The sequence below is a fragment of the Takifugu flavidus genome, chromosome 15 (assembly GCF_003711565.1).
Source record: "Takifugu flavidus isolate HTHZ2018 chromosome 15, ASM371156v2, whole genome shotgun sequence".
NCBI lineage: Eukaryota > Metazoa > Chordata > Actinopteri > Tetraodontiformes > Tetraodontidae > Takifugu > Takifugu flavidus.
The window spans coordinates 10,369,542-10,384,638 of record NC_079534.1 but is presented as its reverse complement, the minus strand read 5'-3'; the positions used below and the strand labels follow the sequence as shown (position 1 = coordinate 10,384,638).

General features: G+C 44.1%; 1 protein-coding gene across 2 annotated transcripts; it reads left to right on the top strand.

Moving 5' to 3' along the window:
* The first annotated feature begins 163 nt into the window (after positions 1 to 163).
* Positions 164 to 13,945, top strand: myom1a (myomesin 1a (skelemin)). Of its 2 annotated transcripts, XM_057055698.1 has the most exons (38): positions 164 to 305; positions 1,229 to 1,438; positions 3,612 to 3,752; positions 3,861 to 4,047; positions 4,116 to 4,273; positions 4,402 to 4,494; positions 4,604 to 4,692; positions 4,968 to 5,012; positions 5,136 to 5,297; positions 5,389 to 5,550; positions 5,656 to 5,797; positions 5,911 to 6,110; positions 6,188 to 6,244; positions 6,396 to 6,520; positions 6,619 to 6,802; positions 6,879 to 7,053; positions 7,272 to 7,393; positions 8,034 to 8,230; positions 8,309 to 8,435; positions 8,594 to 8,778; positions 8,866 to 8,980; positions 9,127 to 9,283; positions 9,367 to 9,473; positions 9,590 to 9,634; positions 9,964 to 10,100; positions 10,181 to 10,325; positions 10,631 to 10,690; positions 10,772 to 10,839; positions 10,921 to 11,046; positions 11,556 to 11,648; positions 11,856 to 11,943; positions 12,014 to 12,052; positions 12,140 to 12,245; positions 12,706 to 12,869; positions 12,959 to 12,995; positions 13,159 to 13,181; positions 13,427 to 13,482; positions 13,563 to 13,945. In XM_057055698.1, exons 2-38 carry the CDS (start codon positions 1,284 to 1,286, stop codon positions 13,833 to 13,835), a joined length of 4,545 nt encoding a protein of 1,514 aa, XP_056911678.1. In that variant the 5' UTR covers positions 164 to 305; positions 1,229 to 1,283; the 3' UTR covers positions 13,836 to 13,945. The 2 variants fall into 2 exon arrangements, with proteins under 2 accessions (XP_056911678.1, XP_056911679.1); XM_057055699.1 differs by lacking the exon at positions 11,556 to 11,648.
* Positions 13,946 to 15,097: the final 1,152 nt, after the last annotated feature.

Below are 15,097 nucleotides of genomic sequence, written 5' to 3'. Positions count from 1 at the left end.
AATTAATAAACTCTATCTCCACATCCACTCATTCAAACAGCTGAAAGCAGGGTCTACTTGAGGCTCCTTATAGCTTCCCGAGCCCCCATCTCATGGTCTAAATTTAAATCTGTCCCAGCCTTAAAAGGTCGTGATGGTGTCTTGTGCATTCTGCCGAGTGGCAGCATTATTTTTGTTCTGTGGACTGGCGTCCTGTCCACTGCCCCTCACCCTGCTGCTTTACCTCAATCTGGACTTTCCTTAATTACTTTTGGAATAACACTTTTCTCCTGCTTTCAACTCATCTGGATTGGTGGACTGTTGTGGTGAGTGTCAGGTTCAAAAATATTATTGAAACTGTTATTTTAATCCGTGTCATTTAAAAATCCCTGAGTCAGTAACTCAAAACACCAAAGACCTTTTGTCAACACTAAAGTGATATTTGTGTTCAATTTGCTTATTAATTATTCATCATACTAACAAGGTTTTTGTTCGCTGCTGTGTTTCATTGCAAATGAAATTGCATGTGTCATTGAGACATTTTTAATAAATACTATTTTTATTATTCTCATTCATAAATGTAACATTTGAATCAACTAAAAGAAACAATTCCTAACTCTAAATTCACATGCTGCTGTCCTGAGTACCAGTTTACAGCCCTGCAAAGGCAGACAGACAGGTCAAGAATGTCTTTCTTTCCAAATGTAAAAGTCAAGTGCAGATTTTGAAATGTACTTTCAAGTTAAGGAGCATGGTTACTATGATACATAACTCGAGCCATTGGAGGATCTACAGCAAAGATGATCTTAAAACAACTTTGGTAATGAAATCAATTTGGGTTTGTTTTATTTTTTAATGTAGAAAGTAATATTCACATGTCCCAATTATGAATATTTACTTATATATATATATATATATTTTAGAAATGTGCACTTTGAATATTTGATTTACTAAAGTCTTAAATCATTTACTTTCAAACACATTTCTTTCTGTAGAGGTCTGTGTCATTTAAATTGTGATTTATCATGCTGACAGAGTGTATTACCTCTGGGTCACCCAGCAGAGCTTAATCAACACTAATAATGGCTTAGCTGCTTACAGAGTGCATAAATCATCACCACATCTTAACAACCAGTTGCCTAAACCATCATCTCTAACAGCTAAATGCCTTCAATCCACGCTGGCTTAAACTAATCCCAAATTTGATTAATGATGACAATAATGAGATAATGCTGAGATTGATTCACAGTGTTGGTAAAGTAAAGTAGAGCCCGCTGTTGTGAGTTGGTGGAGAGGCCTTCAGGATGTCAGGATCAATACAAGTGACGCAGAAGCGGCAGCACCTACAGCATCAGCAGCAGCATCAGCAACAGCATCATTATGAGAGCAGGCAGTACCTGAGCTCCAAATCCACTGTTAGCAAGCAGTCTATATCGACTGTCAAGACCACCAGCCATAGGTAAGGGATGGAATGATGCAGACACAAGGTCCAAAATACATGTAACAGTTGACATTTGAAGGTGATTTTGAAGTTGAAGTTCCACATTCATGTATATTTTATCAGGCACAAGTGGAAATTTGTGTGAACAACTCCATTAATTTAAGCTTGGTTGCAATTGTCGCGCTCTTATGTGTGGAAGTAGACTCCCGAAGGACAACTGTACAATTTGTGTTTCCATGTAGAGTGATTTCATCTTCTAAATCTGGACTTTTATTATTCTTCTGCGTAGCAAAGTTTGGTAACCAACCCTAAGCTTTACATTTTTTAGAGACATATAGAGAAATATTTTGAACCCAATAAGTCATATTTTTGAAAACGTTAATTCAGAATGTTGGAAAATTCAATGCTTGCGGTGAAGAGCCCTTGGGACAATGTCCCCTAAATACTAAGATTAGCTTGGTTCTCAGAGTTTAAGGGGTTTGTCAAGTCTAAACAAGGCTAAACGTTGTAATGTGCTGTTGACAGTTGACATTGTGCGGCAGAGCCTCTTTGTCCTTTAAGCAGCAGGACTCTGTGTGCATACTTGTCTCTAAATGGGGTCAGGGAAAGAATCTCAGCTGTGGAGTGAAGGCCTACCAGATGTATTTATGAGGACTGAGCTATTCCTGCAGGCAAGCATGAGGTGTTCTCATCAGAGCTACTGTAAAGACAAACAAACTGTGATAAAACACTGGAGTTTACTTGTAATTATTAATGAATTAACCATGTGTCTGTATTTAGTTCTCAACTTTTTTACAAACTGTGTGAAAAGTTTCAGAATATTTTTTTTTTTTGCCTTTTGACTGACAGCTTTTAGTCTAAGGTAAAACTTTTTAAATCTTCAACTTTCTCCTACAGCAAAGACTTCTTTTTCCCCTCATGTGTCAGCACTGGGTGAAAGAGCTTTGATTCCTTGGAGGCTTTCCCAGGCTTCTTCCTCATTACTTATCGTACTTGATCTCGTCTCTGTGGGATTCGAGAGTGCATCAAGGCAACATTTTGCTGCTGCTGCTCCGGGTCAAATGGATAAGTTGGGCCAACAATCAGCAGAGATTATTAGTGAGAGCTGGGATTTGCATTCAGCTTCTGCCTCGTGTTGCATATCCATCAGTTCAAGCTCCATTTATAACCTCAGCTGACAATAGGAAGGCCCGAGAATGTGCTAAGTGTGAAATGGGTCAGGGTCAGAGACGTGGTTCTGTGTAAGCACGCGCTAATTTACAGTCACAATATCTTTATTTAATGACAATATGAACAAATTATAGAAAATTTGAGGATCTCTGTGGTTCGTTTCAAACATTGTGACATTTTAAATTTGTGCAGCAGCTCTGCACACGTCTGTTTATAACCAGGGATGCTTTTCAGGAGTGGGGTGGGGGTGTCTAAAACCAAAGATGAATCTTTATTAGGTCAACGTTGACCCAAAGCTAACCACAACTTTCAATACAATGTTGGTTCCTTTCAGAGACAAACACCTCCTATGACTTTTCCCAGAAAATCCTTAAGAGTTGACTGTCACAATCAGTTTTACAGTGTTTGTCTTGCTATATCATGAAGGCTTATATGAAAAAAAAACAAGATGCTAGTTACTCTTTAATTTTAGCTTGAAATAGGTTTTGGCAGCCCGGGGCACAACAACAGGGGAAAAAATGGACTGTTTGTTTATTTATCATGTTTGTCTCACCTCAAATTGTGCTAAAATTAGACTTAAATTTCCTAGATATGAGCTTTGATATACATATTTAACCTCATGTGACCTTGGTCTCCATTTATGAACTGCTCTTCAGTAGCAACCAAATGTTTTCCGAGCAGCTACCAGTTGTGTTTTTCCAGCTTTTTAAATCCTGTAACCATTGTCGCCCAAACTTATCACAAAAGATGAACATAACCAGTCACCAGTGTGGTAAATACAGGTAACCTAAAGTGACAAAAAACAAAACAGGAGCGAGACCCAAGAGATGATTTCTAATGCGTATTGCATTCAGCCACCAGCATGGTCAAGCTGTCCTGACATCGTACTCAATATGAAAGTATAAAAAGCACTCATGTATAATACAAGCTCTGAAAAATAACTATACATTGGACCTCAACAGATCGTTGAAAATGAATTTTCGGGTTCTTTTGTAACATTGGTTTTGTTGTTGTCACAAAGCCAGAAGACGTCTGTGAAGACAGAAAAAGGGCAGGAGGTGATAAAGCTGAGCCCACTTCCCAAAAGAGCCAAACGCACCTACCTGGCCATGGATAAGGACAAGGAAGTTCTTGGTTATGTGATACCCGTATTTAGAGCCAGGTGAGTCTGGATCCTGCAGAAACACAATAGCTAAATATAAGTAGCTGTTAAATAATGTGAGTGATTTTAATTATTTCACTCCGTTCTTGTCGTTTGTTGCCTCAAAAGTCACGGTGTTGTTCGCGGTCTGATGGAGGCACAGGAGGAGGAGGTTTCAGAGGAGGGGATTCAGTACGTGGCCATGAGGAACCTGTTTGTGAGGGAGGCCAGGGAGGCTTTAGACGTCAAGGTGGAGAAGAAGAGCAGAATGATACGCATGAGGGAGTCCGCAGAGAGAGTGGAGCTGAGCAAGACGGTAATTGTCCAATTGTCCACTGGAACAGACCTGATTACGGGCTTAAATTCATCTCTGTCTCGGCCTAGGTGGAGGAGTGGGTGGAGTTCCGAAGGAAAATGAACCCAGACAGTCTGACGCATCCCCCGGAGTTTATCATCAAGCCCCGTGGACAGACAGTCTGGGAGGGACAGACTCTCACCCTGCACTGCACTGTGGCAGGGTGGCCCAAGCCCAAGATTGCCTGGTGAGACGCCATCCAAGCGCTCTGACGACCCCTTTCTCTCAGTCACAGGAGCTATAATAACAGCAGTCCTCACCAGCTCTCTTTAGTTCCATAAAAAAGAACCCATCTGTCTCTCCACTGTCTTTAAGGTACAAAAACAACGTGCTAATCGATGCTAGGGCTCATCCGGAGAAATACACTGCCGAGAGCACTTACAACATGCACTCTCTGGAGATCAAGAAGTAGGTAATCAGTAATCCCTCACCCAGCAGCCTCACATCGCATGACCCCTGACCTCAAAATGGGGCATTTCATAGCAAAGGGCCTAATTCACCACTTCTCCATTTGCAGCTGCAACTTCACCGACACGGCTCAATATAGCATCTCCGCCCTCAATGTAAAAGGGGAAGCGTCCTACGTGGCTACTGTTGTGGTTAAAAGTAAGTGTTGCCTCTTTGTATTATCACGGCAAATGTGTTCACAGAGAAATATGATGACATCCTGCGAATGTGTCTTTACTTGGAGCGTTCACCCACATTTCACACTGCTGAGTAATGCTAATTCAACTGTGCTAATAATGATTTTGTTGCTCCAGGACATTGAACAGGTTTTAGGATACCTAAAGATAGTGTCTTCGACTGGAATTGTAATAAATTTAGTAATGTAATATGTATTGATTGTAATATATCAAGTTGCCTGACTGGTTTCTCTGCAGGATTCCAGGAGGGTGAAGAAGTTGGCCCGCTTGTATCCAGACCACGTGAGTTGCTTTGTGTCATCCAAGTTAAACATTATTATTTCTTGTCCCACTTCCAGCAAAATAGAGAAGAAAACAATAAGGAATTCAGTACAAATTTAATGAAGTCTTTTTCCTCCTCTGCAGATGCCTTCTGCTCCGAATATGGCGTCACCTTCCTAACAACCATCACTGACAAATTCGAAGTGGCCTTCGGCGCCGAAGGAGAGACCATGAGTCTGGGCTGCACTGTGATTGTTTATCCCACTGTGAAAAACTACCAGCCTGAGGTCGTGTGGTACAGAGACTGTAAGTGTTAAAGTGAAGGAACACTTGTGCCCGGTGGCTGACGTTCTAACCCCCCTTCGCATGTCTTTCCTTTCTGCCTGTCATTCTTTAGCCGTCCCCTTGAAGCCCTCCAAGTGGGTTCAGACTCACTGGTCTGGAGAACGTGCCATTCTCACACTAGTCCACCTGAACAAGGAAGACGAGGGCATGTACACACTTCGCGTAAACACCAAGTCTGGATTTGACACCTACTCTGCATATGTGTTTGTCAGAGGTAATCACCCTGAAACACTGACGATAGTATTCCCGGGGAAGCATCTGATGAACTTTCCACATATTAGAGATTTATAGAAATTGTTACTGTGTGCTGTCGCACCAGATGCAGATGTTGAGGTGGAGGGGGTGCCCGTGGCTCCGCTTGACGTGTGTTGTCACGACGCCAACAAAGATTATGTGGTGGTAACCTGGAAGCAGCCAGCAGTGGAGGGCAGTAGCTCCATCCTGGGGTACTACATCGACAGGTGGGGCTGAGGAACCATTGGTCTGCTGCCGCTCTCCTTCTGTTGCTGAGGAGAATCAATGTAGGAGGTTGTCAAGATGACCTTTTTTAGCATTATGTGTGTTTCTTTGTCAGGCGTGAGGTCGGCACGCAGCACTGGGCTCAGTGCAACGACGTCCCAGTGAAGTATGCGCGCTTCCCCGTAACGGGTCTGGTGGAGGGGCGGTCTTACATTTTCAGGGTGCGGGCCTTGAATAAGGCGGGAGTTAGCCGTCCGTCCCGTGTCTCCGAGGCCGTGGTCGCCATGGACCCCTCAGACAGGGCCCGCCTCAGAGGTCAGTAAGATGCCACAGGCCTGATAGCACACTGAAAAAAGCAGACACCTGACATTCTAATTTTGTTCCTCCCACAGCTGGTCCATCAGCTCCTTGGACCGGGATAATCAAATTCACCGAGGAGGATCCCACTGGTACAATAGCTTCGAACTGCTCATTAAAAATATTAGTTGTCACATTTAGTGCTTTTGTATGGGTTTGTCAGGCTGCCTCTTTTCTATCCTCAGGTAAAACAAATATTTCCCAGTTTAAACTCCTTGTATCAATTTTTCCTTGCTCCCACAGTGGGCATTATCCCTGGAGAACCCACTGATGTTGTGGTGACAGAGGCTACCAAAAGCTATGTGGTCCTTGCCTGGAAGCCTCCGGTCCAGAGAGGCCACGAAGGAGTCATGTATTATATTGAGAAGGTGGTTATTATTATTATTTTTTAAAGTGCTTTCTTTGAAGGCTGATTAATGTGTTATGATGCTGTCATGATGCATTTGTGTGCCAATGTGGACGTCAGTGCATTTCAGGGACAGACAGCTGGCAGAGAGTGAACACTGGGATGCCGGTGAAGTCTCCTCGCTTTGCCATGTTTGACCTGGCCGAGGGGAAATCGTACAGCTTCCGTGTACGCTGCTGCAACTCTGCTGGTGTGGGTGAGGCCTCTGTAGCCACAGGAGATATCACTGTTGGGGACATATTAGGTGAGATTTGTTCTGATTTACTTTATTTAGCTTCCAGCGATCATCCGTAAATGACGTCTTTTTATTCCCTCCTCAGATCTACCCTGTGCCCCAGGCAATCCTGTGGCCATCAGGAACACAAGCACATCAGTCGTTGTCTCCTGGGGAGCCTCAAAGGATGTCAAACGCCTGGTCGGCTATTACATTGAATGCAGCCAGGTGGGCACTGACATCTGGATGCCCTGCAACAACAAACCCGTCAAGCAGACCAGGTGGGCAAGGTTCACTTTAATTCTTACTTTAGAAATTCAAAAATCTTAATTACTGCACACCCCAGTAGCACTTGTCAGGAAACTAATGAGAATTCTACAGAAATATCAATAGTTGCTGCACATGATTGGTCTAGCAGTGAGATCTTTGGCCCAATAACTAGTTTGTCAACAGAGATAAATAGAAAGGATGCTAATGAAAGAATCTCTGCGTGTTCCAGGTTTGTGTGTCATGGCCTGACTACCGGGGCAAACTATGTTTTCCGGGTGAAGGCCGTTAACGCCGCAGGATACAGCCTGAGTTCCTCTGACTCTGAAGCGGTGGTTGTGAAAGCTGCCATTGGTGGGTGTCTCTGCATCCAATTTTACCGGTAGCTTTACTTGTAGGCTTCCAGTCGTTCTGTTTCCCTCTGCGTATCTCTTTATCTAGTGATGGAGTCCTGATCATCATGTCTTCAGCCTGTCTTAATTTACATCTTTCCACCTTTTCATTCAGATACAACATGATCCATCTGTGTCTAAATTCACACTCCCTCCATCCCTTGATTTCTTGAGCCTGTGTTCATATCTTATATTGATGTCCTTGCATGCATTTGGCTGCTATAATCATCACTAACCACGCAAAAGACAAAATTAGATCACGTTTTATGCCTGTGATGTTTGCTTTTCCTTTATAAAGGCCTTTTGCTAACTCCTCAGGGTTACCTTTTGGCGCATGGCCGTGATAAAGGCTAAAACTTTGCGTTCTAAAGAGCATGACCCTAACGAGTCTGCACCGGATGCCGGAGACCTTTGTAGTGTGAACCCCCCGCTTCTTGCTGACTGCGTAAGTACTTCATCTATTATATCTAACATTTCTAAAAGCTTGTGGTTGGTGTGGGCAAAGCATGTTGCGTGTTCAACTGGAGCCCTGAGTGCAAATCAATGGAGTCAGATCATAGAGCGAAGGCATCGTTGTCATATGCGGCTGTTTTTCTTTCCAGCTGTCCCTGGGAGGCCCACTGGCGTGACCCTGCTGGAGGCTGTTAAAGACTACATGGTGCTGGGCTGGACACCACCGGCCAATGACGGGGGAGCCGATGTGAGAGGATATTTTGTGGATTACAGGACCGTGAAGGGAGACGTTGTCGGAAAATGGCATGAAATGAACCACCAAGCGCTGACTACCACCACTTATAGAGTAATATATTTGTCTTTGACTATAAATGATTGGTGATCAAGTGTTTGAATGCATTTACAGCATTGGTCTCTTTTGCAGGCTGAAAACCTGAAGGAGAACGTCTTCTACGAGTTCCAGGTGCGTGCTATGAACATGGCAGGCCTGAGCAAAGCGTCTGTGCCCAGTGCAGTCCTGGAGTGTAAGGAGTGGACCATTACATTGCCAGGTATGTAAGAACCTCACCTTCAGAAAGAAGGAAGCCATGACACAGAGATTGCTAAACGTTAGCCGCATGCTTCTGTACAACACACTGCCTTGTTTATACGATCAGTATTCAGTAACTGGTTGGGGAAATATTGTTGATAGTCTGCTCCATCCTGCTAGGTGCTCCTGTCGGTCTTCATGTGCTTGAAGTTCGTGACACCTCTGTTGTCCTCCTGTGGGAGCCACCGGCATTCAGTGGCCGCACTCCTGTTAACGGATATTACGTGGACGTGAAGGAAGCCTCTGCCGGGGAGGAAGGGTGGAAGGCCATTCACGAGAAGGCCAACAGGGTGAAATACCTAAAGGTCGGCACTCTTGGCTCCATTATTAATTTATTTAATGTATCTGTCCAGCTGAGATGTTGATTATGGCTCACACGGATCTGCTGACAGGTGAAGGGGTTGAAACCTGATACATCCTACGCCTTCCGTGTTCGTGCCCAAAATCTCACCGGAGTTGGGAAGCCATCAGCGGCCTTGGGTCCGGTCCTGGCCCAGACACACCCCGGTGAGCACCATTTTTGTCTGCGTATCACTTTTCCACGCCAGTCTGAAAATACAGCTAAACTGGAGACTTGGAGGTTCGTTTAGAGACACAGCATGTGATGCATGCACACTCCATAACCATCGTGCCATTGGTGTTCCCTTCTGCAGGAACCAAAGAGATTTATGTGGATGTTGACGATGATGGAGTGATCTCAATGGTCTTTGAATGCTCCGCGATGACCGAGGGTTCCGAGTTCATTTGGTCTAAGAATTACCAGGCTATCACCGACTCCTCCCGTGTAACTATCGTCAATGAACACGGCAAGTGAGTATCCTCCACACCTATAAATATGCAGCGACTTTAATAACTGCGTCCACGTGGTCTAAACGTTGCATGCGGGCATGTAGGTCCAGGGCCATCTTCAACGACCCCTCTTTGGAGGATCTCGGCACCTTCTCCTGTGTGGTCACCAACACTGACGGCATGTCATCCAGTTACACATTGACTGAAGAGGGTAAGTCAGACCTCCTGCATCTCCTGGTGCTCCTGCAAAACCAAACCTCATACTGGAGGAATCCAGAGCTGAGAGGCAGGACGTTCATTTTCACTGCTATCGTTTATACCCCACAGGTCTCAACCGTCTCCTGGACATCAGCCATGACAAGAAATTCCCTGGTCAGTACCCCACTGCTCTGCTGCTAACACTATGTAAAGTTTATGGGAAGCACTGTGTATATGCAGTATGGTAAAGATCCTCTTTTATTCAAATGCATTTTAACTTAATTTTAGAAACTACTCACACAAATATATGGATTATTGCAGCCTATTGAAACCGCATATTTAAGACAAACTGCATTACTGACATTACAAAGTCATATTTTAATATACCCAGAGTCCTTTTTCCAATCATCATATCCTTTTTAGAGTTTTTGTGTTTCAAATAACTTGCACTGCAAACATACAGTAGTAACTTTGAATCAGTCGATATGCATTTTTTTCTCCAGTTATTCCCTTCAAGCATGAAATGGGCATCGAGCTCCTTGAGAAAGGCCGCGTGCGACTGTGGACTCAGGTGGAGAAATCCACCTCTGCCTGCCAAGTGGATTATGTCTTTAATAACACCATCCTGACTCAGGGAAAGGTAGGGAACATTTTCTACACGTGTGTGTTTTTTTCATTTCTCCCCGACAAACCAAAACTCATCTGTATTTCTACATTCAGAAATACTCCATGAACTTCGATCAGTCGACTGGCATCATTGAAATGTTCATGGATAGCCTGGAGATCACTGACGAGGGGACGTTCACCTTTAACCTGGTGGATGGCAAGGCTACGGGTACAACCAGCCTAGTGCTCATTGGAGATGGTAAGATATAAAAACAGATTTATTGTGTGGAGAAAAGTATCACTGTGTTTTGATCATTTTGAATACAGATAAATGCTAGAGAAAGGTTGTTTTTGTTTTTGGTATTTGTTTTAGTTCTACAAAATTTCCACTAGGGGACAGAAGAGGACAAGAAATCTACTGTTTATTTTCTGTCAGCGCTTAATTTAAATTTAGATTTAAATTAAATTTAATTAAATTAAACTTAATTTAAATTTAGATTCAAATTAAGATTTTCTACATGTAAATCTATTTTGAATATTTTATTATTCTGCCTCATTGTTCAGAGTTCAGGGAGCTTCAAAAGAAGTCAGAATTTGAGAGGGCGGAATGGATCAGGAAACAAGGTAATACATTGGAGCTGGAATTTATTTGCACAAGCTTGCTTAATCTAGACATAAACTACAATATTCTTGAATCATGTGCAGGTCCTCACTTTGTGGAGTACCTGGGCTTTGCTGTTACTGCAGAGTGTGACGTGCTGTTGAAATGCAAGGTCAGATAATTCAAAACGAAACCACTGCCAACATCTTAAAATACGGGACCGTGGCAAACAAACTGTCTACCTCCCACACAGATTGGAAATGTCAGACCAGAGACTGAGATCATCTGGTCTAAGGACAACATCGAGATTGCAGGGGATGACGAGGATGCCCAGAAAATCGGGAGGGAAGACGGCGAGCTGACCTTTAATATCGGAAAGGTCAGCCCATTAGACAGAGGCTGTACTTTGGAAGGAGTCATGAGCTCATGAGTAAAGCGCTAAAAGCTATTCTGCCGGTCCGGCCGCGCTTTCGTCGTAGACCCAGACTGGATGCTACACTGCCTTCAGTTCCAGCCCTCTCTGACACATGAAGCATAAACGATGAGACGCTATTCGAGTACTCATCGTTCCTGAGAAAAGCTGAGGGTATGCTGGAGTCAATGGAAATCCAAATTCGTATAAAAGAATAATGGGAAGGAGGCGCTCCATTCGGCTTGCACGTGTTTTCAAATATTCAAATATTATAGGATTTTAAGTCAGCACATTCAGCTTTTATGCCTGTTTACTCAACAGCGTGGAGTGAGGATAAAAATGCTGTCACTTCCAGCAAAGTTGTGTACGTGTTCCTCAGAGGGGGCTGCTGTCACTGCATGAGGCTCTGCGGCTCTGTTCACTGCCATTCCCATCATCTGCACTCGCATTAACGTGCATATCTGTCTAATCCACAGTGGGTTATTAAGCCACAAAACGAAACAGAAAGCAAAGAAAAAGAGTGGAACAAGAAACCTGCAGAGGATGTTCCACCTCCACCACGACCCAAAGTCTGGACATAACCTTTGTTGCCATAAGTTCACACCTTTAACTTCTCCATTTGTCCTTGTCTCATCATATTTCCATGTTATCCATGAAACACATGCAGCAAAAGCTTGCCTTTTTTGTGTAGCGTGACTGTTTTTCTGTCTGTTGTCCATCCCAACAAAACCCTTCTGTCTCCATGACGGTAAAGTTGCCCTTTTGCTCAAAACTAGATCTCCAAGAAGGATGCTGGCATTTATGATGTCTTCCTTAAGGACGAGAGGGGGAAAGACAAGAGCACCTTCAATTTGACAGATGAAGGTAAAATCTGAAAATAGAGAACCCTCATATGAAAGGTGAATATTAGAATAATTGTTAACATTTTTCCCAGGATACCAGGCAGTGCTGAATGAGCTATTCAGGGTCATCGGTGAGTCAGGCAGCACAAGAGGGAAAACATAAAGTAGCATGGTCTCCTTTTAGTGTGGTTAAACCATTTTGATACTCTCCCCTACAGCTAACTCGTCCTCAGAAATCCAGGTCCTCAGCACTGAACATGGCATCATCCTCTACTCCACTGTCACATATTACCACGAAGACCAGCGCATCGGTTGGCTACACAAGTGCGTAGAATCCGCCATCATCATGTGCACATTCGGCAACTTTATGAACCCCACATGGTCACCGATGCTAAATGAAAATTTTAACAACAATGTCCAAACTGGGTAGATACACCATTTTATTAATTTCATTTTCAACCATTGCACCCACTCAGACACAGAAACAAGGCATCTGCCAGTAGTCTTTTCTGAATATGCAAAGTTTTATGAACAAGCAATATCTGTGGCGCCGGGATCCGTAACTGACCACCAGGGGCCGCTGCAGCCTCTGATTCATATCCAAAAACTCTATCGGGCATTTTTGTGACCATCATATTTTAATTAAACAATAAACAGTTGAACAATTAAATTGTATCTTTACACCCCGTTTAAACAACCCAAAGGCTTTATTTTGTTGCTTAACAGCAAAATATAGAACAGAAAAAAATGTCCTCTTTGATTGTCGCCACCCCTCCTCCATTAGAGATGCCAAGATTGCTGCTTCAGAGAGGGTCAAGTCCGGGGTGACAGATGAACGGCTTTGGCTTCAGATCAACGAGCCCACCGAGAAGGACAAGGGCAAATACACTATTGATCTGTTCGATGGCAAAGACGGCATCAGAAGAGTGTTTGATCTGAGCGGTCAGGGTGAGCAAAGCCAATCTATAGATTTTAGGTCCTATTAATTGTGATGTGTAGCATCCTTGGATTAACGATAATGATGTGTTTATTTGCAGCGTGGGAAGACGCGTTTGAAGAATTCCAGAGGCTGAAGTACGTAAACAACCCTGATCCGTCCACCCTTGCCTAATTCTGTACATGGAATGTTTATGTTCCTTACCTAAAAATAGTACTCCGAGGCGATTTCTGATTACATTTCCTGACATTGTGTCCTTTTGAGATGCTTCTCACAGTTACTGTTTCCTTCCTTCCCCAGGGCTGCAGCCATCGCCGAGAGAAGTAAGTTTGATTTGAGGCTGTGGAAAAAAATGGTATTTTTCATTAGCTCTTAGCATTTATTTTAGCAACACTGAAGGTTCAACGCCTCGGGAAATCCATAACATGGTTTTGGACATTTCCAGTCAGAGCATTTTCAGTTTATTTTGAGGGTGGTGGTTATAAAATACCAGCTTGACCTGTGATGTCATCCACATGTTGACTGATGGTTTACATTTCCATGCAGTTTTCTCTTGTGCTTTGTTTAGACCGCGCTCGTGTCATTGGAGGATTACCAGATGTGGTCGCCATCCAAGAGGGGAAGGTATCATGATCATCAACTTCTCCATCATCATCATCATGACAACAGGCCTCCTCATCTGATCCTATATTTTCTGTCTTAAGTCCCTGAACCTGACTGGAAACGTGTGGGGTGACCCCGTGCCCGAGGTCAGCTGGACAAAGAACGACAAGGAGCTGGTGAGCGACGACCACTACAAGCTCACGTATGAGCACGGCAAGTTTGCCAGCATCACCATCGCCACCGTCACTGAGGCCGACTCCGGCAAGTACGCCCTCCTGGTCAAGAACAAGTACGGGACAGAGGCCGGCGCGTTTACTGTCAGCGTGTACAACCCAGAGGAACAGGAGAGCAAGGAGGAGAAGAAGGGACAATGAAACGTGATGGAAAGACCCGGGAGGGGGAGAAGAACCACCTGAGAGCGTTGGTTTTTTTTTAAAACCCCGGGTGCTGAAAAGCGGTTTAAATAAATGATATTTCAGCTGCTTCCTCCTGCTTCTTTCATATGGACTAAAGGGCTGTGGAAAATGGCGGGGTTTTGCATGCCTGAGAAGGAAGATCTACAGATAAGAGGTGTAAGTCTTCATTTATGAACTGCTTCATATCTGACGTGTCTGTAAAGTGTTTGTGTGCAAGGTGCAACATGTCAACACACATTGCTTCGCACAACTCTTGCAACCTACAAAGTCATGTGCAGGTTGACACAGGCGTGACACTGGTTTTTCATTCATGTCGCCAGCTTTTGCAGTCAGGTGAACATGTTGACGGTTAGGGGAATGTTGTATTTCAACTACCCTGGAAGGATCGTCGTAATCTGTCCTGCAGCTTTTGGCCTTATAGTTTAAGCCTGGGATGTCTAATGCACAAGGTAAACACAATATATTTCAAGGCAAGTTTGGAGAAGACAGGGCGCGTTTGTGTTTTGAAGGGCTTTGTGATGTATCTGCAGCCATAAACCGCGAACAACCAAATCTGGTTTTATTATCTTTCCTGTCATCATGCTTTGTGTCGATATCTGTCAATAAATGTGATGTGCGGTTAGAAGAAACTCAGTCGTGCAGTGATCGGACGTTGTGATAGAGGTGTCGCAGTGGTTGTGTAAGTGCGCCGCCACTGTGCGGCTCTCTGCCCCCATTTCCACCAGTCGGCCGCGGTGGTCCAGGCACCGACACGTCAGGAGGAGCTCCGCAGGGCAACAGAATGGGGACTTTCTGAAGAGATCGCAGCGGTCCAGTGAAGAAACCAAAAGGTAACTGGCGAGGTTGTTCGTTATCATAGATGTGTTATTTTTGTCACGTTCCGTTGTGCCTGTGACGAGGAACGGCATTATTGCCAAGTCTGCTAACGTTAGCGACCCTGGAAACTGGCTTGTATCTTTATCTTCTCGGTACGAATTTAACCGAGACATTGCTTAGACATTAATTCACCGGACGGCGGGTGACAGTGAGTGGTTCTCCCTGGAACCGGTGGAGTCTCCGGTCGGTGTTGGCTAACGGTAACCGCACCGATATTTCCGACGCTAGCTGAGCGTCGGCTAACGTTAGCTCAGCCCAGTTTCCATCCAGTTTAGTTTCACCTTCGTCTTCGTTCAAGGCTTGAACGTGATAAAATACGCACGTCTCTTCCTCAAAGCACACTC

Bases quoted from the DNA above. Each gene is read 5' to 3' on its own strand.
- myom1a (XM_057055698.1), top strand. From the start codon at position 1,284: ATGTCAGGATCAATACAAGTGACGCAGAAGCGGCAGCACCTACAGCAT. The intron at 5,298-5,388 runs GTAAGTGTTAAA...GTCATTCTTTAG, and splicing joins GGTCGTGTGGTACAGAGACT to CCGTCCCCTTGAAGCCCTCC. The intron at 10,326-10,630 runs GTAAGATATAAA...CTCATTGTTCAG, and splicing joins CCTAGTGCTCATTGGAGATG to AGTTCAGGGAGCTTCAAAAG.